At 39.7% G+C, this 24549-nt stretch overlaps 1 protein-coding gene across 1 annotated transcript; it reads right to left on the bottom strand.

Annotated features, from left to right (window-relative positions):
* Positions 1-6087: 6087 nt before the first annotated feature.
* LOC104857368 (uncharacterized protein C17orf80-like) lies at positions 6088-7794 on the bottom strand. The gene is given in 3 exon segments (XM_033757898.1): positions 6088-6746; positions 6749-7751; positions 7753-7794. Coding segments are annotated over 3 exon segments (1704 nt in total).
* Between the last annotated feature and the right edge of the window lie 16755 nt (positions 7795-24549).

The following is a 24549-nucleotide window of genomic DNA, read 5'->3' as shown; positions in this document are numbered from 1 at the left end:
CTGTTCCCCACCACTCCTCATTTCTGTGAAATATCTGGAAGAGACAAATCCACAGAGATAAAAAGCACATTAGGGTTTGCCAGAGCCTGGAGTGTGGGCCTGAGGAGAAGTGAGGCAGCAACTGCTAATGTGCTTGGGTTTTAAAAACGGTAATAAAAATATTCTAAAATGATTCATGGTGATATGTACACAGACTTGCAACTATAGTAAAAGGCATTGAATCTTACACACTATGTGAGTGTGTTTTTTGACACGTGAGTTACATCTTAACACAGTTGGGGTTTTGTTTGTTTGTTTGTGTGATATTGGAGACTGAAACCAAGGCCTTTGCACTGAGCTACATCCCTAACCCCCTTTTAATTTATTTTAAATTTTGAGATAGGGCCTTGCTAAGTTACCCAGGCTGGGCTTGAACTTGTGATCCTCCTGCCTCCACCTTCCAGAGTTCTGGGATTATATATGTGCACCACCACACTGGGCTATATCTATTTTATTGTTGTTGTTTTGATTTTTTAAAAAACCAACAAGACAATATCTGGCTCTGAAGAAGGCCTGGAATTGCGATCTCTTATTGTTTTTCATCTCTCAGCATCTTACTTAACTGAAGCATTTGAGTGGAGAGTTTATAATAAAGTGGGCCCCTCACCTTGAAGAGCTCCAAAAGTAGACACAATGTTCTTCCTCCCTATTTCTTGGGCACACTTGGTTGACAGCTGTGTTTTATTTTTCTTTCTTATTCAGCAAAGAGAGTGTTTTCCTCCAAGTACAGCTCTAGCTCTATTCTTTCCTTTTGACATGTAGTGTTTTTAATTACCATTATTTCCCAAATATTATTCTTAGTCCATCTCCTTTTGCTATGACAAAATACCTGAGACTTGCTAGTTCATAAAGAATAAAGTTTATTTGGCTTATATGGCTCCGGAGGCTCAGAAGTCCAAGACTACAACATCTGCATCTGATCAGCCTCTGGTGAGGAACTCGCTACATCCAGCTTGGAGCAGGGCATCACATGGGGACACAGAGCATGCGTGCTAGCTCTGCTCTTTCTTCCTCTTCCTGTAAAGCCAATAATGCTTCCCTGAGAGCCCCACTTTCACAGCCTCATCCAGTCCCAGTGTTACATTCCAGGGTTCTATCTCCAAAGACCATAAGCATAAAGATTTTGGTTTCCTACAGACTTTTGGGAACATGTTCAAATCAGCACATTCTGAAAATTTATTTTTTGTCCGTGAGTGGTTTCAATAGAAGGTCTTGACATCATCAAATGGATGATGTTTTGTCTCTATTTTTAATTTATTTCTAGGTTTATTGTATTATGATGAGAAAGTGTGATTTATATTATTTCTAATTTATTATGCACAATCAATTTTTCTTTTACTTCTGTTTTATCTTACTATGGTATGAGTCTCTGCTGACATAAGATCTGCCTCTGAGATTTTTTTCTTTTTGAGACAGAATTTCATTATTATCCCAGGCTGGCCTCAAACTCCTGGACTCAAGTGATCCTTCTGTCTCAGCCTCCTGACTGCTGGGATTACAGGAATGCATCACCCCAAGGCAGCTATCCCTTCTTAAATGTTTAAGTATTTAACAAAATAGTGTTAACTACTGTCACTCTGTGAAGTAGCAGACCTCTAGGATTTTCTGATTTCACATAACTGAAATCTTACACTTGTTGATTAAAAACTATTCCCTTCCTTCTCCCCCAGCCTCTGGCAGATATCATTCTATGTTGCCATGAGCTGGACAGTTTAAGATACTTTATATAAATGGTCTCATACAGCATTTGTCCTCCTGTGATTACCTAGCCTACTGTCTTCCAGATTCATTCATGTTGTTTCATTTAACAGAATTTCCTTCTTTTTTAAGGCTGAATAATATTCTGTTTCATATATATACATCACACTTCATTTCATATCGATGGATACTGTTGTAACTCTTTCCATTCATACTGGAAAAGATATCTACTCTTCAGAGGACGGACTTCAGAATTCGTAGTAACTATATTTACCTTATCTTTAGCATCTTTACTTTTTTTCTCTGCTTAGTCCAACGAAGGCTGAAATGAAGAGGTGAAGTATATCACTACTCTTGTATTTCTGATGATTTGTCCTAATGTCTCCCTATAATTTATCTTTGCACATGCAACAAGATGCTTAAAAAATAGGGACTCTCATTCAGTTTCAGCTGAGGCCCCCAAATAGTAGAATTCTATGCCACTGTTAAAAGTTGTATCTTTGAAGAAAGATAATCATAGTATTAAAGGAGAAAAAAGCAGTATATAAAACTGTATGCCTAAATCTAATGTTATGAAGTAAAGTATAGATAGATATAGATAGATAGAAAAAAGGCAAGAAATACAACAAGTAGAATTTCATGTACTTTTTTCTTGATATTTATCCAAATTTTAGAAATTCTCTACAGTAAATATAGTGCATTGATTTCTTTTAAAATCATTTTTGTGAAGAGAGAAATTTTTTTTAGAAAAGATAATTCAAATGTCCATGTAATCACCTTCTTTTGCTCTCTAATTTATGACCAATACATGCATGAAAAGCAGGTGACCTGGGAGCTGTCCTCCACCTACACAGGGCCCCAGTGGCCTGGCCTTGTTAGAAGGCAGATGTAGCAGCTGCTTCTATTGGCCTGTGTGCCCAGTAAATGGTTGGAGTATTCCAGAAGGAGGCAGAAAGTTTGCCTATTTGGTTCTCATGTATGTTTTTATTTAGTGATTGATAGGATAAAGGCAGTAGTTCAAGTTTTATGTTTAATCATGGCTCAGAAATTCTGTTAGAGGGTGACGCTGATGAGAGTATAGCCCTTTGCTTCAAGAGCTGGTTAAAACTGACCTTTAAAAATGTAAGCTCAGTTATCCTCACTGCCAAAGCAGGCCCCGAGGGACCATGTCTTATGAATTTATATTTCAACAATTATGTCCGTCTTTCCACATTGTTAAAACTTATTTTGTGGAACAGTCATGGAATGCACTCTGGGCCTCTCTAAATTGCCAGTTTCCCAAGTGCACCCAAGAGAAAAACAAAAAACAAAACAAACTTATTTGCACTATTGTCTTTTCCCTGGAAAGGAGGTCACAGGAAGGCAATGGCCCAATTCCTTCTGTCTGTCCTCTACTCTCTCTCTCTCCTTCAGTGGGCTTGTCCGGTACAGAAAGGGGAAAGATGGGATCATAAGCATTCTAACTCCACTCCTTCTTCCTCGACACAGCAGTATCCTGTTCTACAAGGGCTGTAAGTACTCTGGAAAGTAGATCCTATGACAAAACTTCCTGGGGTTTCAGATGGGAAAATTCGGAGTCCCAGCCTTTTCCCCAGATGCACAGTGGAAGAAAGCCCCTTCCTCCCTTCCCCACAGCAACCAAATGCACAGCTTCATTCATTCATTTCTTTGAACAAAAGATACAAGGATGAGGAGACGAGCTTTGTGGGCCTGCTGGAAATAGGACAGGCTGATAGGAAATGAATGTTCTCAGAACTAACTCCCTGCCCACTGGCTTTAGGTGCTGTGAAGGAAGAATGCGGGGTGCCGCTAGAACCTATTTCTGACTTACTTACAGGGTGGGGCACAAGAGAGAGCTCTAGGCAAAGTCTCCCCAAGGGGGTGACATTTAAACTAACACCTGAATGATGGTCCTCTGAATTCCCTGTAGAGGTGATTTAGGATGGCGATCAGGTGAGAAGGGCAGCAAGTTGGGAAACTGCGCGTCTTCTAGGAAACAACAGTGGCTGGTCTGAGAGAAGGGGAAGCATTTTGGTTTACAGCAAGAATGTCCCCCGCAGGCCCCATGGGCTCATAGCTGGGGCTTTTGGAGGTGAATGAATCAAGGAAGCAATACAGGGGGCCTGCTGTGAGGAGGTGGGGTCTGGTCAGCAGAAGTGGTTCCCTGGGGTGTAACCTGGAAAAGTATGTTTCCCTTCCCATCTCCTTGGTTCTCTCTGCTTCCTGATCACTGTGACATTGTCATGTATGGCTCGGGAGGGTAGACTTTTATCTAGGGTTCATTAAAAACTCTAATCAATAAAAGAATTAGAGATATAAGTTCAGAAAGAGAATCAAAATCATTTTATTGAAAAGGGGGAAAAAAAAGAAATTGCTTTACAAAATCTCCACCTATGAGTGCATGAGGCTTTGGGAAATATTTTTGATATAAATCTAAACACATAGTGACTTTATTTTTTGTTATTTTCATATATTTTTCAATCATGTAAGAGTTCAGTGTCTGTAAGTGGGGGCTTATGAAATTATTTGATGTCAAAAAAGGGGGCCATGTACTTCATGGTAATTTCTTGGTACAAATACCATGGACATTTATTGAGCATCTGTGTGTAGATATTACGTTAGAGTAGATATTTTCTGTTAACCTGACATCACGTGTGTTTTTGTATCCAATTCCCCATAGCATACCCTGGGATTTCTTTAACATCTTATATACAAATATTAGTAGAGATTTTTTTTTAAAATGGCGATAAAAAAAAGAAAAGAGAAACGAGGAAGCAAAATCACTGCATTAGGAAAAGGAGAGAAAAATCAGGAGATAGATAGCTACCTTATCAGAGTAATGTGGGCAGCCCAGAGCTGACACTCAGGGGTCTTTTATTACATGGGGAGAAAGGAGCTTCTCCCCTTTAAGAGTTGTTAGAACTTGATTGGCTATTTTGGGCTTTGAGACTCTTGCTTTGGCCATTGCCCTTCCATTGTCTATGTGCACATTTTGGATAAGCCCTTCTTCGGCCTCTTTGTGCTGTCTAGTTGCTTATCTTGTGAGATTTCCAGCAGAGTTGTACTCAAGGCAGAGTTTGTAAAAAGGATACATGTGCATTTTAGTGTATCAATATGGAGAGAGAAATATATATATATATATATATATATGTATTTATATTTATGTGTGTGAGTGTCTAGGTGTTTTTTCAGAATGTGCCCCCCGCCATTTCTTTTGTGCTTAGTTGGAGATGGAGGGAGTACGGAATGCAGCCTTGGCGTGAAGTGAGCCAGGCAGCCCTATCAGCTCTCTCTGTCTTTTTTTTTTTTCTGGTACTGGGGATCGAACTCAGGACCTCATGTTGGCGGAGTAGGTAGCAGCACCACTAAGCTAAATCCCCGGCCCCTCTGTTTGTCTTTCTTAGCTGCTCTCTCTCTCTAGCAGGAGTTTAACTCTTTTATTTCCCAGAAACCTCACTGAGACCCTTTAACTTTCCCTACAACATGAGAAGCTTTGCTCTGTCCAGGCCCCTCCACCATGACTTCCTGCCCTGAATCCAGGATTGAAACTTCTGAAAGATGTGAGCCAAAGTAAACCTCTCATCCTTTAAGTTGTGTCCCAGCGAGAAGGAAAGCGACTTAGACAGGAGGTGATAGACAAGGCCCCTTGAGCAACCATGTTAGCAACATGATTTTGTGACAAATAACTATATTTTACTTTTATTTTTAAAATACTTTTATTATGAAGAGTGATAACAATACTGTATGGATCTCCCATAAAGTACAGAATATCCTGTGGGTAATATAATAAAATGATTTTTCATTTTCCTTTTTTTGGTAGAGATGGAATCATAGGCCTCATGCACACTAAGCATGTGCTCTACCGCTGAGCTCTATCCTTGCTCTTTTTAAAATGTTACTTTGAGACAAAGTCTTACTAAGTCACCCATGTTGGTCTTGAACTTGTAATCACTCTGTCTCAGCTTCCCAAGCAGATGGGATTATAGGTATGCACCTGGGACCTTACAGCTAAATATTTTAAGGTTTAGAAAAACACTTTCCTTGGATCTCTGTATTTCAAATATTACTCAGGATTAAGCAAAACTAGGCAGCAGAGGGTTTATCCATTCATATGTGAGTTGTGGCTGGAGGTTAAGGCATGCGGTCTTTTGTTTCTTTCTGCAATCTTGAGGACTGAACCCATGACCTTCACACTGAGCTACATCCTCAACCGTTTTGAAAATTCTGAAATAGGGTCTTGCCAACTTACCCAGTCTGTGCTCAAATTTGTGATACTCCTGCCTCAACCTCCCAGAATATTTCCAACTTTTAGCAGCAATCTTGTCGAGGATGAAGATGGCCTGGGGACTGTCAGAACTCTTCCACATGATGATGGGAGGGTGGCCTGGATTGCTGGCATGGAGTCTCATGCTGAATCTCTATCACACTGCTGGAAGACTTGCTCAGGAGCTCAACTTGCCGCCTCAGATGCCTGAAGCTCCAGCTGCAGCACAGGGTGAAGAATCTGGTAAAGAGCATCGTGATGCTACCATTTCCACTCTTCTTCAGGGTGGTGCTGCACCGGATCCAGCCTTGGGAGAGACTTCCCCACTGAGGACCGGTGAGCTGAGGCTTCTGGGCCACTGAGTTCCAATAATAAGGCTTCTCCACCAACACTCCTAGTCCAAGATAACCAGAATCTGGAAACCACTCCAGCCCAGTGGAGCTAGGAAGGCTCTTTCTGTCTGTGGCACCAACATGATTAATGAAGGTGCTTTCAGAAAGGTGATGCTGGGCAGAAGGTATAGCCTGCTGACACCCAGTGTACAAAGCCTGGGGCTGACAGCCAGATCTGGGCTCCAGAGATGCTTGCTCCTTGCTTTCCCCTAATAACTTTACATCAGGGGCTTGATCATGACTGCAGAATTGTGCTTTCTCTTCTTGAAGAGATTCCATAGCCAGAGAGGCAGGACTTTGACTATTTGACTTCAATACATGAAGAAACTCACTGTAAGCTGCCTCCTGTGGATGAACACATTTAAAAGCAGACCTTCATCTTCCGATTTCTCTTCTGTGGCTGAATCACCAAAGCTGCAGTTCTTAGAGTCATGGCTCACAGAATCCTACCTCCGCATCTCTGTTGCAAATCTACTTTTCTCTGCATTTCCTTTGCTCCCACACCCCTCTACTCCAACGCCAAGTCTTTTTTCTTCATTCTCCTCAACCTGGATTTTAGCTAAAGGACTAATACGAAGGCCTGAAATGAGTGATTCCGAATTCTTTTTCTGAGCCTCAGCATCTTCAATGCCAGTGAAGACTCCTGGGAGGTGACCTCTGCCTCTGGAATCTCTCTCCTTGCTCAACACTCCTGCTGTTAATTTTTGAGCCCTATTAGTGAGATTCCTTGGAGACTGATGGCGATCACCAGTAGGCATATCTAGTAATTTTACTAGAAGCCCCTGTCTTTGGGGGTCAACTGTGTCCAGTTTCAAATTTGCAGATATGACTTATATATCATTAGGTACAGGTGAGGAATATTTTCTATCTTGATTCAACAAAGAAGGTTCCACTGAGCCAGCCAGTAACAGTGCTTCTGTTCCTGAAGGATTACATCTACTTCCCTCTGATACAGACAAACGTTTGGCAAGTTCTCTTTTGGAATTGTCATTTGATGCATAAAACTGAGCTTTAGTTTCTCCTTGGAAAGTAATCTTTGGTTCAGTGTGTTTTAACATTTTGACAGTGAGCTGATTTTGATCCTTTATGTCTTTATCTGCCTTTGTAGTACTTGCTCTTTCCAAGCCAACAGCTAGTTGTAGACAGGAAGCAATTGTTCGTACTGGTTTGTCCCATCTCAATTTCACATTTCTTTCCTCACTATTTGTCCTAAACTCATTCCCTTCGGTTTCAGTTAGGTCTCTGGTCAGCTCCGTTACTTTTTTGGCACGTGGATGGGTAGATGGCTTTGAATGAGAGATTTTTTGATCAGTAGGTATGGTTGTTCCTATCATCTTACAGTATGGCAAGTGGGATTTTTAATCGTTTAAATGACTTCTTACAATAAGGACACACTTCCATTTTGGCCTGAGTATCACTCGTTCTCTTCCCCAGCTCCTCTAGGAGGATGCTAATTTTGCTGCTGGTTCTCCTGGATCCCCGTGCTTTCTGATCATTGTTCCCGAGTTAACATTAGCCTCGTTGTTTGTGTTATCTCACAGGGATTTAACTCAAATGTTTGCATTAATTAATGTGACATAATTTTCAAATAACTATATTTTTAAAACAAAAAGATTTTAGGAGAAGAGTAGCATTATTTTATATTTTGGTAAGTCTTTTTGATGTCTGGCTCAAGAGAAGACAGCTGAATCTTATGTCTGCTTCTGTTATTCAATTTTCTCATAGTATTTTATTTAGTTGAAGTATACTGTATGGTTATGGGCTGAACTGTGTCTGCTTCCTTCCATGTGCTGAAGTACCCCAAACACCTCAGAATGTGGGTGTATTTGGAGACAAGGTCTTTAAAGAATTAAGTTAGGGCAGTCCTAACCCACCTGGACTGGTGTCCTTATAAAATGCTTGGTTGCAGGCACAGAGAGGACCACATAAAGATATCTAAAGAAAATCACCCTCACAAACCAAGGGGATAAGCCTCAGAGTAAACAGCCCTGTAGGTAAGATACCTTCATCTCACAGGTAGTACTTGCCTATAATCCCAGTACTTGGGAGGCAGAGGCGAGGATCCCCATGAATTTGAAGCCAATTCAAGCTAGAAGCCAGTTCAAGGCTAACCTGAAATACATAGTGAGACTCTGTCTTAAGAAAACAAAAACAAACAAGATACCTGGATCTTGGACTTCTGCCCTCTAGAATTATGAGAAAATTAATGCCTGCTGTTTACTGCTCCCGTGGTACTGTTATAGCAGTCCTACAAGATCAGTTTAGTCCATGTAAGGAGAAAATCTGATGTCACGCAGATATGTAGTGGAAAAGGGGAGGTTTTACAATTCTTTTGGTGTTAGGGATGGAACCCAGGTTGCTCTACCATTGAACTACATTCTCAACCCTTTTTTAGTTTTGGAAGGGTCTTGCTAAATTTCTCAGGTGAGACTCAAATTTATGGTCCTGCCGCCTCTGCCTCCCAGACTGCTGGGATTACAGGTGTGTGCCACCACACCTGGCTACGGCAGACCATTTTTATGGCTGGCCTGCTTGCCTTATCTTCCTTTCTTCCTTCCTTCCTCCCCCCCTTTATTTCTTTCTTCTTTCTCTCTTTCATTCTTTGTTTTTTTTTTGGCACCAGGAACTCAACCCTGGGCCTTTGCACCAAACTACATCCCCGTTAGCCTCCTTTTTTATTTTTCAGTTTAAGACAAGGTCTCACTGAGTCTCTAAATTACCCAGACTGGGCTTGGATTTGTGAGCTTACTGCCTCAGCCTCCTAGAGTGCTGGCATTACGGGCATCACCATCACACCCAGCTTAATGATCTTTTTACGTAGTTGTAGATATTCCTCTTTGATACTATACTAGAACTTAACAATAGTTTATCTTACAGATTAATTGCATGGTGCAATCTGCAATCACATCAATTAATTCATGAACTCTCATATTGAAATCCATGGGTTCACCTTGTTCTTTGAATGGTGCTTTACTCATGCAAGTTTTTGTAACGTTATATTTGCTCATGTGGAAATATTGTTTCATTGAGTTATGCAGATTTTCCAAATATTTTCCTATACAAAATTTAAAAATCACATTCATTAACATTGTGACTGATCTCACCAGAAAATAATGTAAATCTTGGAAAACTGTCAAATTCATGACAGTGGATACAAATTTTCCAAACGCTGATTTACACTTGAAAGCTCAACTTTTATCATTGCCAACAAATCTTTCAGTTGTTTTCCTTGAATGACAGGCTCATTTCATTTTCTTCTAAGATGACGTTTGCCAAATACCCATGCCCGAGCACCCCTAGTTTGTCAGTCATTCTGCCAAGTGGAAATGGTAATTGCTTGGGAAGGGGCTGTTTGTTTGGCAACTCAACCACTGAGTGCTTTTTCTTGAGATGTCCGCTAACCCTTGGTTTGTAGAAATGCTTCCTAATTCATCACACAGACTATTATCCTGGACTCGAGATTTAACAGAATTAATAATTTTGAGGATTTCTTCAAAGAAATGACTCAGTGAAACAGGCTCTCCCCACCCAGCTCCCCATTCATGTGTGTATGGAACCAGTAGATTCTCATTTACTTTCAGATACATCTCAAAACCAATCCCTTCTCACTCCAAACTATTTTTCATCCCTGGTCTGAGCCTCTGTCATCTCCCTGATTATTGCAGAAACTTTCTAAGTGGACTCTGCTGCCACCACTATAGCCCTTCACCCTTCTCTACACACTTGCCTTCCCCTGCACCCACAGTCACACCCACCCACCCTTGTCACTTGGCTTTGGTTTTCTTCCTAGCACTTATTGTGGACATTATATTGTTAGTGTGTGTGTGTGTGTGTGTGTGTGTGTGTGTGTGTAACTGTCTTCACTATTAGAAGCTGAGATCTCCCAAGCAATGACTTTATCTGTTTTATACATCTACAGCCAGGTTACCACATAGCAGTTGCTCAATAAACACAAGTTTGATGAAAGAAAAAGTAATAGCTCCAAGATGCCAATGTCCAGCTAAACTTCTGCTACTAAACCCCCCAAAACTGCTCTCATTTGCTCTCCATCCCTCCTCCCTTTCTTCCAGCCCTTCCTTGAGCTTCTGTGTGAGGCCCTAAGCTTATCCTCAGCACCTAGGACTTGGGGTGATAGCACCATTTTCTTAACCATTGAGCCTCAGTTCCTCATCTGTAAAATGACACTAATAATAGCACCTATGACTGCCAGTGTTTGTTGTGAAAATCAAGTGAGCTAATAACATTTTGCATATTAATTATGAATGCAAGCTCTTTTTATGTGGCAAAGGTGGAATTTGAGCCTTAAGGACTAGATTTTAAAATAGAAACATAGAGGTTACCAGAGACAGGGATGAGAGGATGTGGATAGGGGGAAATTCCAGGAGAAGGGAACATGAGGCCATGTCCGAGGCACAGCTGACTTGGTGAGATTTGGTGAGGTGGGATGACTTGACCAAGGCAGGGAGAGAATGGGACGGTGCTATATGGATTGGCAACGGCTGCGTGGCAGAAGACTTTTATTTTGTTTTTTCTGGAAATTGAACCCAGGCCCTTACGCTGAGCTACATCCCTAACTCTTTTTACTTTGAGACAAGGTCTCACTAAATTGCCCAGGCAGAACTCAAACTTGCAATCTCCTGCCTCAGCCTTGAAGTCCTGGGATTACAGGTACGAACTGTCATGCCCATCTTCGGATGGCAGAAGATGTTATGACCGTACCGAGGTGCTAGGGCTTCTTGCTCTTGGGCAGGTACCGGTATCAAGACAAAGCTGGATAGACTAAGATGACTGGAGCTTGACAAGTGTGGCAAGGACACCCAGGGATGGGCTGGGCCCACAGGATGTCGTGGGGGTGGAGGTCGAGGAGGCTGGGGAAGAAGCCTGCATTGAGAAGAACTTCAAGTGCCATGCGGAAAGCTGGGGTGTGATTATGACTCTCTTCTTGTCCCCTGCCCCATTTCTTGCAACTGTCACTTGAGATATTTGTTGCCCAAAGCTTGCTGTCACTCTGTCTGTCTCAGTAAGGTGATGTGGTTGGTAACCCAGGATGTCTATTTTTGCAGTGAGACAGAATGTTTTAGCAGCTAGTCTGACAGATGGGTCCCTAGCCTCTCACATTGCTTTATTCTACAGCCAGGGACACAGAGAGGGACGGGTGGAGCCTTCCTTAGGGGTTGATTGGCTTAGCTACATCACACTTTGTTCCCCCAAAAGATCTTCTCATTCAGATGCTTATTCAGTAAGTACCCATTGACTGATGAATGTTAACAATATCAGGCATTTTTGAAATACAGTGATCTGTGTTACTAATTATTTATACTAGCATGTTCTGAAAATGAACTGGGTGATTTTGAGCTGCACAGAGAGGCTGGAAAGATGACAGCCTGCCTTCTGTAAATATTCCTTACTATATAAAAGTCATAATGCATATTAAAGAAAAAGAACAAAATTGAATGAAGCCAAAATAAAAGATCCTTATCTTCTTCCCACCCCCCCATGTCCTTAACCCACTCCTCAGAGGTGTGGATGTAGCCTGTCAGACATTTTCTAAGTGTATCTTTATAATGTACTTTTTCCAGAAATGAGCTTCCACTCTACATCTTGTTCTTCATCTTCTCTCTCATAATAGATAGCCTTTCGGAGGTCCAGGCATTGAACTGTACCCCATTCTGTCTTAGCTGCAGACTTCCCTGTGCAGGATTTATTCTTATAAGAACCGTAGCCTCAAGTCTGGCCATCTTTAGTATAAAAGGCAGACCTCAAAGCCACCAGCTTAATTTGTCAGGGGATCCTTGGAAAAAGGGCAGTTTTGTTCTTTGTAAAGCACTAGCCTGCGGCTGGGTGCCCTGTGCCTCTCATTTATGGAAACTCCAAACCTCCCTGAGGAAGGAGGATGTCCCAAGCAGAAGTGGGCGGTGGCTGCCCCATAGAGCAGAAGAAGGGCGATTTGTGGCCGGGTCAGAGTCTTGCTAAGGGAGATCACAAAGAACCTCAGTGGAGCATGGTTATACACATTTGCCATTTCCTCCAGGGCTTTGGTCACTGACGCTGAGACATAAAAACAAGTTGATTGATGTCAGATAAAAGTTCCTCCCAGGAAAGCAGTAGCATGCATTAGGGGCACTGTAGTGATGATGTTTGTTTGGCATAATGAGGTAGTTCTACTGAACACAAAGGAAATGTTTTACGCTCGCATAAGGAGACCTATGCAAAAATGTTTGCTGTAAGATTATTTAATATTTTAAAATTTGGTAACAATTAAAATGTTTACTAATAAGGGGATGAATAAATTGAGGCATACTCATAGGACAGAATGTTTGACAACAATGAAAATGAGTGGACTAGATCTTAATGTGGGGTGAAAGAACAATGATATGTATATATAGGATATAAATGATATAAGATCATTAAAATGCACAAATATTATAAATACATGTAATTAGTAGTAAAAATGTAAAAACACCAGAGTTGTGGGGAGATTAAAAACACCCAACTGAGCTATACTGGGGACTTTACCTTTACCTGTGACATTAATTTCTTCTTTTTTATTTAATTTTAGAAGAAATTATAGAGTTCTTTTTTCTTTCTTTTTTTTTTTTTGACCAGCTTTATTGAGGTGCAGTTGACAAAATCATATATAGTTATGGCGTAAAAAGGATGTTTACATCTATGTTGTGAAATTATTGCTACAATCAAGCCAGTGAACATATACATGACCTCATATATAGTGGACTCCTTTTTGTATGTAGCAAGAACATTTAAGATCTATCTTCTCGGCAATTTTCACCTTCAGGATTTATTGGTCTTGCCTAACTGAAACTTTGTACCCTTAGATCAACATCTCCCTAACCTGCCAACCTCAGCCCCTGATGCCTTTCCCTGTGCCTGGCTTATTTCATTTAACATGGTGCTCTACAGGCACATCTATGTTGTGAACAATGCTGCATGACAAAGCAGTGCAGATACTTCTTTGGTGTACTAATTTCACTGTCTTTGGCTCAGTATTCAGAAGTGGCATTGCTGGATCATATCATACCGCTGGGTCATATTTTCAGTTTTTTGAGGACCTCCCATACTGTTTTCCATAATGGCTACACTAGTTTAATTTTTCATGAATGGTGTACAAGTGCTTCCTTTTTACCACACCATTGCCAATACTGTTTTTTTCTTTCTGATAATAGCTGTTCTAACAAGTGTAAGGTGATGTTTTACTATTTTTTTCTTCCCAAATGGTTAGTGATATTTGAGCTTTTTAAAAATATTTACCTATTGACCATTTTGTATGTTTTCAATGTTTATTCAGGTCCCTTTGCCCATTTAAAAAATTGGGTTGTTTTCTGATTATGGAGTTGAGTTACATATATATTTTGGATACTAATCCCTTATCAGATATAGGGCTTGCTAATATTTTATCACATTTCATAATAGGTTATGTCTTTGCTCTATTGGTTGTTTCTTTTGCTGTGCAGATTTTTAGTTTGATGTAAGATCCCATTTGTATATTTTTCCTTTTGGTTCTGTAATGCCAAGAAACTTTGCCTTTATATTTATTTCTAGTAGTCTTACAGTTTCACATGTTTAAATCTTTCAACCATCTTGAGTTAATTTTTGTATTCTGTGTAAGATAAAGGTCCAGTTTCATTTCATGCATGTGGGTATCCAATTTTCCCAACACCACTCACTAAAAAGATTTTTTCCTCTCTTCCCATTATGTGTTGTTGGCAACTTTGTTGAAGATCAAGTGACTATAAATATGTGGATTTCTTGGCTCTATTTGTTCCATTGATCTGTGTCTGTTTTTAGTCCCATACCATGCTGTTTTGATTACTATAGCTTTGCAATATGTCTAGTGTGATGCTTCCAGCTTTGCTCTTTTTGCTTAGTGTTGCTGTGTCTATTCAGGGTGAACATTACTATTTCAAACAAATTTTAGGATTGTTTTTTATATTTCTGAGGTAAATATTACTGAAATCTCAAAAGGGATTGCATTGAATCTGAATATTGCTTTGGGCGTGAACATTTAACAATATTAATTCTTCAAATCCATGAACATGAGATATCGTTCCAATTATTTGTCTTTTTAAATTTCTTTCATCAATATTTTATAGCTTTCAGTATATAGATATTTCACTTATTTGGTTATGAGTGGGATTGTTTTCTTTTTGTTTGTTTTTAGTGTATAAAAATGCTACTGGCTTTTGTATGCTAACTTTATAGTCGTGCAATTTTACCAAATTGATTTATCAGTTCTAGAAGTTATTTTGAGAAATATTTAGGGTTTCCTATATATAATATCACATGAACAAGAACTTAAGGTGGTAGCCATACTACACTTCAGCCTACAGCCCTTGCTGACAGTCTTTTCTGCCTCAGTGTTTCCAAAAGTAGAGATGGCCTGAAGCAAACAGCAATGAAAGTACAGTACTTCTGCTGTCTAAAAGGGACGTTTTCTAAGGTACAAAGTTTCTACTGGAAAAAGGATGAGAACGTTCTGAAATTAGACAGTGTTGGTGATTGCACAATAGTGTGCTCACACTAAAAACCACTAAAATGTATTTATGCATTAAAAGAGTTAAATTATTACTTTTACTTTATGTGAAATTTTGGCTCAATAAAGAATCATGTTACAGAATAATAAATGAAATAAAAATACATTGTATGCGAAAAAGCATTAACCCCAAAGTATGTATTTTTTTTGCCCTAGATTTTTTTGAGAAAATGCCATTCAGGGATCAGGGATTTAGCTCAGTGGTTCAGACGCCGGCCTCACAAGTGCAAGGTCCTGAGTTTGATCCCTGGTACCACCACCCCCCCTGCAAAAAAAAGTGCCATCAAGTCTGTCAACCTCAGTTGGGAGCTGTTAACTTGCTTGTCAATCATAGTACATGCAGTGTCCCATTTGCTACAGGTTCCAATAGTTTAAATAATATTCAAGGAAACCAAGCCAACAATATCATGTGGCAATTTGAAGAACCTTGTGCTACAGATTCCATTATAATTGGAGAATGCTTTTTCTCTTTTAATAATCTGCAAAATATTTTAAGCCAAGAGCTGGCAAACTACAGCCAGTGGGACAAACCCAACTTGCTTTCTGTTTTCATCAGACTGGTTTTCCCCAAGCAAGGAGAGGAAGGGGTGGGTCACCCAACATTGCTCCTTTGGCAATGGTAGCTACAAGCAGAGCCTCTGGGCCCTCACCTAGCAGTCATTTGCTGTGGGACTCATCCCTTTTATTTCTTTTTCCCCCCTGGAGGAGCCTGGCCCTGGGGAGCTGTGTGATTCACTGGTTCGGCTTCACCCAAAGGCAGGCTGTTTGAGGGCTGACAGGAATCACTCAGCTGAAATGATCTTTCAAAAATAATTTTATTCTTCTCAGTAGACTTGTTACAAAAAAAATCATATTTGGTTATTGTCACAGTTACTTTGTTGTTGCTGAGGTAAAATACCTTGACACCCAAAGTTAAAGAAGAAAAGGTTTATTTCAGCTCAAAGTTTGTAGAGTTTTCAGTCTATTATTGGCTTGCTCCAAGGCAGTGGAGTGTGGCAGAGGGGCATGGCAGAGGAGAAACAGTCCATGGCAGGAAGGCAGGAGACAGTGAAGCAGCAAGCAGCAGCAGCAGCAGCAAGACAACCTTCCTTTTCTCTTTATATTCTATCCAGGATATAAGCTTATTGACTAGTGTCACCCACACCCAGGGTGAGGCTTCCATCATCCATACCAAGAACTATGCTAATTCCAATCAGTGGACTAATGTAGTACCATATATCCTTAATCCCGGTGTCACACAGGCTAGATCCAGACAGCTCTGAAAAGCCCCATGAGGCTTTGAGAGGACATCTAGATACAAGCCATAACAGTTATCATTATTATATTTGAATCTTGTCAATAAAATTTTGTGGATGTTTGTTTTTTCTTTTGTTGTATATGTACCTATATAATATTTTCAAATTTTCTTTTGGTGCTGCAAAACCAAAAATATTTACTATCTGGTTGCTATGGTTTGAATATGGGTAACATTCTCCAAAGATCCATTTGTTAAAGGTGGTGTTCCAGTGTGGCACTATGGGGAGGTATAGTGAACTTTTTGTAGGTAGGACTTCAAGGGAGTTTCTTAGGTTAATGGGGTTGTACCACTTAGGTTATCAGTGTCTCTCCACTTCCGGGCTGGAGATGTCAGCCCCTGTTCCCACATGTACTGTTAGGATGTGCCTCTCTCAGCAGAGGACCAAGCCAATGGGGCCACCTACAATTGGACTCCAATGTCCAGAATCATGAACTAAGTAAACCATTTCTCTTTGCAAGTTAATTGCCTCAACTATTTCAATTGTAACAATGTGAAATTGACTAAGGCACTGGTCCTTAACAGAGAAAGTTTTGTAGCCAGACATGGTGGGCCACGCCTGTAATCTCAGCACTCTAAAAGGATGAGGTAGGAATATTGCAAGTTTGAGCCATGCCTGGGCAATTTAGTCACTTAGTGAGACCCCGTCTTAAACTAAAAACTAAAAAAAATGGGCTGGGAAAGTAGCTCATTGTGAAGGCTCTGGATTTAATTTTGAGGGGGGGAGGAGAGAGAACTCCTTCTTATTCTAATTTTTCTCCTTCATCCCTTTCCCCTTCTTCCTTCTTTCCTTCATTTCTTCCTCTCTCTCTCTCTCTCTCTCTCTCTCTCTCTTTCTCACACACACACACACACACACACACAGGGAATTGAACACAAGGCCTTTGAACTGAACTACATCCACATCCTTTTAATTTAATTTATTGTGCTATTTTGATTAAGACATATTTTATTTTTTCAAATAATTTTAAACGATTCATTTGGAAATGAATATGTTATGTTGTAGAACTGGCTATTGGCATGAGATAATCTTTTTAAAAAATCATCCTAAATTTATTAATTAAAAGATTCTCTTTTGGCATGAGATAATCTTTAAAGGACAGGCTCTGCTGAATAAATATGTCTTTTTTTGGAGAGGAAAATGAGTACTGATTTTTTTTTTTGTCACCCAGAGATGATAAATAAGAGTTTTTTCTTGAGGAATAACTGGTTGACCAGTAGTGGCTGCTTGTTTTGAGAAGTATCACAAGAAAGGAGTTCAGGCTTAGGAGGAAGGATTTAGTATTAGATTAGTGATGTCTGCTGTGGGCAGGGCACTGGAAAGATGAAATGTGGCTACCAGTTATTTGCAATCTTGGCCAATCATTTCATGTCCTTTTATCAACTTTCATGGAGAGTGAAGAGGCATACAGGTGGTCACTTACACTCTTCCAAAGGCCTAGTTCTTTAGGATATAAATACTTCTTCAGATACAGGATTACAGACTTCTTTAAAGAGCTCTTTGCTTTGTCTTTATAAAAATTTGTGTTGTTGCAAGTAAATCCCAAACTGCCATCCATAATTCTGGCAGAAATTGCTCCCAACATTGTAAGTATAATAATTATAGGTATAAAGTGATAAATTAGGTAATAGGTTAAATTTTATTTTCTTTTAAATTTTTGTTTTTGGTACCGGGGATTGAACTCAGGCCCTTGTGTTTGCAAGGCAGGTGACAGAACCACTGAGCTAAATCCCCAGTCCCTGATAGGTTAAATTTTATACTATAATTTGAGTTTTGTTTGTGTTGTTTATAAAGTAACAAACATTCCTTAGATCTGCTAAATGCTTTTACGTTGGAAAAGACATCTTCAAGACGTGAACCATTCATTCATGTTCTAGAGATGACACTGGTAACACTTCATCAATGGAGGAAGGCAGACAGTAAGGGGCCTTGGTTAGGAGTAATAACTTCAAGGGCAAGCTTTGAGATAATTTTCAGATGAAAAATGTACAGCTGGGGCAAAGTGATTTTTTTCCTCAAGCCACCCCCCCCTCCAATTTATTTCACATTTGAATTATTTCTTGGTTTTCTTGAAAAGTACTGGGTAAAGAAGTACTAATTTATGTAGGTTTCCTTTTCATTTTCTTTAAAGGAGCAGTAGTGAAGAGAACATGTACATTTGAAAAAACTCATTAATTTTTAAAACCATTACTTTTTCTAACTATAAAATTGATTTAACTTTGTAGTTCAAAAAATATTTAAAATGAGAATTTCTCATAATTCTTTTATTCTCCCTTTAGAATACCAAGGTCTATTTTCTTCTAGCAATATGTTGTGTTTATTTTATAAATATACAATCATATATACTCAGTTTCAACTTTCAATAGCCATATACACACATATATATATATATATATGTATAAATAATTTGCATCAGCAGATATATAGTATTTTATAATGCTATTGTTTATTTAATCAATGCCCTATTGGTAGACATTTGGGGTATTTCTAGTTTATCACTATAAACTACAGAAAATGCTGTGATCATACGAGTATTTCCTCTGGGGTGGCCCTGTCACCACTTTATGATTATGATTATTATTTTATTTTTATGGTACTGGGGATTGAACCTAGGGCCTTTGCACTGAACTATATCCCCAGCATTTTTAGTTTTTTTGTTTTGATATAGTTTCTTCCTACATCACTATATCTATATCTCACTATTAGCTGATCTTGAACTAGTGATCCTCCTGCCTCAGCCTCCTTAGTAGCTAGGATTAAAGGCCTGTGTGACTGTACCCTGTACCACTGTCACTTTGAAGCATTAAGAGTATGCTATCTAAGCTCCTCTCCTGGGTTGCAAAGAAACAGGCAGTGCTGCAGTGTAGGTTTGGGGTTTGAAAGTGAGCAAGATTGGGCTATGTCCTTATTTTATCAGCATTATTTGTGCAGGATTTCCTGTCTCTGGGGAATTTGCTTTTTATAAAATAATATAATTTTGTTCAAACTGAATAAGAATAAAGCATCTTTTTGTATTTGGTGGGGAGTGAAAAAACCCTGTGGAGTCACTGTTGCTGGGGAGGAGGAGGAATATGATGGGGAAAGGGCCAGTGAGAGGCTTCAAACCCTTGTCTTCCTCACATGCTGGGCTGTGGGTACCCAGGAATTCATGTTCATGTCATGTGTTAGTCTGTTATAGCAAAATACCTGAGGCTGGGTAACTTAAAAAGAGGTTTATTTTGCTCACAGTTTTTGGAGGCTGAAAGTCCAAGCGGCATGGTTCAGGCTCTGGCAAGAGCCACCCTGACTGTGTCACATCATGGAGGATGACAGAATGGTAGGGGAACAGCAAGATGGGCCAATCTCATGGTGAAACAAGAAGCCAGAAAGGAGGAGAGTGGCCAGTCCTGATCTTTTACAACAGCCCCCTCTTTCAAGAACTGGGGTCGCATGGGAACTCTATTAATCCCTTCTGAAGGCAGAGCCCTCAAAGACCTAATACGCTAGTGAGATATTCATCATAGTGTCAAAATGCTCGAGAAAAACAACTTACAGGAAGAAATATTTATTCTGACTCATGGTTCTGGAGGGTTCAGTCCATGGTTGCTTGGGTCCAAGGCAGAAAGATCATGGCATAAGGGCATGGTACAGAAAGCTGCTTATCTCATAGCAGCCACAGCACAGTGAGAGGAACAGAGTGAACAGAAGGAAGGTTGAGCGACAGGATGTACTCTCCAAGGCCACATCCTCATGACCAATTCCCTTCAGCTAGCCCCCCCCCCACCTCCTAAGTTTCCATTATCTCTCAACAATGCATCAAATTACAATCTCATTTATAGATTAGTCCACTGATAACACTAGAGTCTTCATGATCCACTCACCTTCTGAAAGCCCTACCTTTGAACACGTGAGACTTTGTGGGGACATTATACATCTAAACCCTATCACCTAACTTTCACGAGAAGTCTCATCACCTCCTCTTACGGTGTTTGGAAAGTGATTGGATTACAGGGGCGCTATAGCTGATTTGATGTTAGGGGGTGGGGTCTGGTCCCTGGGCGTGTGGCCTGGAAGTCCCCGCCTCTTCTCCTTTCTGCTTCCTGAATGCTGTGAAGTAAGCAGTACACCTCTTCTCCTTTAAGTTGTGGATGTCAGGCATTTGTGCCAGGGACAAGGGAAGTCAGTTACTTCCCAGTGTCACCACCCTGAGGGCCAAGCTTCCACGTTTTATCTCTGCAGGGATGCACTCACACCATAACCAGACTATGGCATGTTGTTATTCCATGCCTTAAACATATCGTTTTCCATGTACAAAATTTTTTATAATGCATTTTTACTAAAAAAAAAAAAAAACACCCAAAAACCCAACTCTATGGACATCAATCAAAATGAAACTCAAGCCCACTCGACTGCAACACCGTTTTTCAGCGACTGCTTTGTCTTTACTATTGAAGAGAACTTATCGGCATCAGTCTTATACTAGACATGCGATAAAAGCCCTTAGATATTAAAGATACCGTTGAATACCAGACTGGTGGTACATACAGGTTTCCTTTGGTAGGAAGCAACAGAAATGGCCCCTGGTTGGTATGGAGAAAAAAGTTTGCTGGTGAGAGAGAGAGTTCACAGACATCTACATTAATCCCCTCTAAAGACCTAATTATATTTTTTCAGTTATCTGTTTTATTCTCAGAGCACAAGTCATAGACAAAAAAGACTCTCTCTAAGAAATAAACATAAAAGCACAGAATTTTCCCTACAATGAACTAGGAGAAACCAGTAGTATAAATGAAACAAAATAGTGCATATAAAAATATTTTTGAAACAATGGAATAATTTTGGGAATTATTTAAACTTCTCCCTCTTTCCTATTTTTCTACCTTCTATTTTGTTCTCTCTCTTTCTCTCTGTCTCTGCATCTCTCTCTTTTTTTTTTAGTACTGGGGATTGAACTCAGGTCCTTGCGCTTGTGAAGCAGTGGCTGGAACCACTGAGCTAAATCCCCAGCATGCATCTCTTTCTCTGTATATTTTTTCTCATATAAGAGAAACCATGTACTATTTAAGGTTAATATGTGTCTGACTTATTTCACTTAACATTATGTTCTAAAGTTGCATTTTCCTATAAATGCCCTGAGGTTATCCTTCTTTATGGTAGAGTAGTACTCCATTTTGTATAAATACCACATTTTCTTTATCTATTCATCATTGATGGAATATACACTGTTCCCAAAATCTCTTATAAATTGTGCTGCTATAAACATGAGTGTGTATGTATCACTGTAATAAAATGATGTTAAGTCTTTTGGGAAGATACCTACAAGGGGAAGAGCTGCGTCAAATGGAATTTCTATTTTTACTTTTTTGAGGAATCTCCACACTGATTATAACTAGATTCATACCAATAGTGTGGAAGAATTTGTTTTCCCCCACATCCTCACCAGAATTTGTTATTATTTGATTTTTTGATGATAGCCATTCTTTCTGGGGTAAGATGCTATCTCAATGAAGTTTTAATTTGTATTTTTCTAATAGCCAGTGATATTGAACTTTTTTGTGTGTATTCATTGCCATTTTTACTTCTGAGAAATGTCTATTCATTTAAGTTGCCCATTTTTGACTTGGTTATTTGAGGATGTATATTTATTTTAGTTCTTTATATATTCTAGATGTTAGTCCTCTGAGGAGTAGCTAGTAAATCTTTTTCCTGATCTGTAGGTTGTCTCTTCACTCTGTTGGTTATTTCCTTTGATACGCAGAAGCTTTTAAATTTAATGTGATCCCATTTGTTGATTCTCAGTATTATTTTTTATGCCACTGGGATTCTGTTCAGAAAGTCCTTGCCTAAACCTGTGTCTTCAAGAGTTTTATCTATTTTATCTTCCAGCAGATTTAAATGTTTCTGTTTTAACATTTAGATCTTTGATTCATTTTGGTTTTAGCTTAGCACATGAGTCTAGAGTCAGTCTTTTGCATGTGGATATCTAATTTTCCCAGCACCATTTATTATAGAGGCTATCTTTCCTCCAGTGCATGCGTGTGTGTGTGTGTGTGTGTGTGTGTGTGTGTGTGTGTTTTGGTACTAGGGATTGAACTCAGGACCTTGTGCTTGTGAGGCAGGCGGCAGAACCACTGAACTAAATCCCCAGCCCACCAGTGTTTATGTATGACCCCTTTGCCAAAGATCAAATAGTTTTATGCATCTGGAGTTGTTTTTTCTTCCTCTGTTCTGTTCCATTGATTCATGTGCTTGTTTTTGTGCCAGTACCATGCTGTTTTAATCACAGTAGCTCTGCAGTATAACTTCAAATCTGGGGTTGTTATGCCTGCTGCTTTGCTTTTGTTATCCAGGACTGCTTTTGCTATTTTGGGTCTTCTGGTTCAATATGAATTTTAGAATTATTTTTCTAGCTCTGTGAGAAATGCTATTAGTATTCTGATTGGGATTGCATTAAATCTATATATCAGTTTTGGAAGTATAGCCACTTTGATTATATTGATTCTGCCTATCAAAGAATGCTGTCTTTTCATTTTTCTGATATTCTCCTCAATTTCTTCTCTTTTCTTTTTTTTTGGGGGGGTACTGGGGATCAAACTCAGGACCTTGCATTAGCAAGGCAGGCATAGTGTCACTGAGCTAAATACCCGACCCCTCAGTTTCATTTTTCAGAGCAATGTAGTTTTCATTGTACAGGTCCTTCTCTTTCTTAGTTAGCAAAGACCTAATTATCTTGCACTAAGCCCCACATCCTATTTTTAAGTCTCAGGGAGGGTGCCCTCAACTGGCGGCACAGCCTGCTGCTGGCCTGGCTAGGTGGTAGCTCTAGCTGTTTTATTCTTCTATCCCTTGACACAAGCCTCATATCACAAGGATGAAGGGATTACAATGTGGGGTTAAAAGTCCACTGCTGGGCCCATGGAGATACCAGTACTGTGTGACCTTAAAGTCACACTTTACAAAAGAGGAAAAGATGGCTAAAAGAGGTTCCATGAAGCATACAGGAAGATGAAAAATAGAAGCATAAATATTGTAACTCTGTAGAAGAGTGGCTAGGACTCAAGTGTGAGTCACTTGTATTAGGATAAGTGGATCCAAGATACAATGAATTCAAGGAAGCAGCCAAAAACCTGGGTAAATAAAATCAAACAATAGTGGCACCAAATCGAGAAGTGTAAATAGGAAGTAAATGTTTGCTCTACTGGGAAGCCATCAGCCTGGCTTCTAATACCTGGTCTGTCGTAAAGCTCAGTCCATTTTGGCTTTGAATTCACCACTGACCAGGGGGTCTGAGAAGTCCCCTCACACAAAAAAGTGCAGAAAACACACCTTTGGTTGATCTTTGCTCCCACAAACTTTAGGAGAGAATTCTAAGAGAAGTGAGCTGATGTCAGAGCTGCTGACTGCTGGGACAGAAATGGTTTCCTGAAGGCAGGTGCTCTTCAGTATTTGACCAGTGAAGAGGATGGGAAAGCAAGCCAGAGGCCCTGCTTAATGCCGCCCTCTAGTGACCAGCAGTGGGAGGAGCAAAATCTCTCAAAGATCCTTACACCTGTTAGACCCCTCATGCTCCCAAGCTAAGACTAGCAGGTAGGATGAAAGCTGGAGGGAAAGCAAGCCACGTTATATGACAGCAGATAGAGCAAAAAATAGATTTAGAATTCTTTTACACCTCAAAGAGCAGAACTTGGAACTTTCTGGTACCAAATATAGAATAAATATGAAGTGGTTGAAGAAATGAAGACCGTTCTTCCCAAAAATACAATCATAAGCAAATAGAGATGTAAAAATGAATCTTGTAGAAGTTTGGAAAAAAGGTTGTTGACCTACCTTATGAGAGTGGTTGGACAGAAAATTAGACATTGATGAAGAGAGAATTAGTAAACTGGAAAGTATATCACAATAATCATCCAGAACACAGAGTGGTAAAAAGATAGAAATGATAAGAGATTTGAGGAATAAGCTGGATGTCTCTCATCCCAACACTCTGGGTGACCGAAGCAGGAGGATTGCATATTTGAGCCCAGCCTGGGCAGTGTGAAGGTTCTGGGTTCAAGAGAGAGAGAGAGAGAGAGAGAGAGGGAGAATAAAATGAGAAAATCTAACATATCTATTTGTACTCTCAGAAGAATAGGAGCCTGAAGAGAAGAAGAAGCAATATTTGAAAAGATAATGGCTGTGATTATTCCAGAACTTATAGGAAAATAAAATACACCATGCTAGAAAATATGGCATGTATTAAACAAAATAAATAAAAAATTCAACCTTCAACTTATCATAGTGAAATTGTGATATATCAAAAGCAAAAGTTCTTTTAGAAGCTCGGGAGAAAGGACA

This window comes from Fukomys damarensis, unplaced genomic scaffold (assembly GCF_012274545.1).
Source record: "Fukomys damarensis isolate Sample0158 unplaced genomic scaffold, DMR_v1.0_HiC HiC_scaffold_32, whole genome shotgun sequence".
NCBI lineage: Eukaryota > Metazoa > Chordata > Mammalia > Rodentia > Bathyergidae > Fukomys > Fukomys damarensis.
This window is presented reverse-complemented; position numbering and strand designations above follow the sequence as displayed.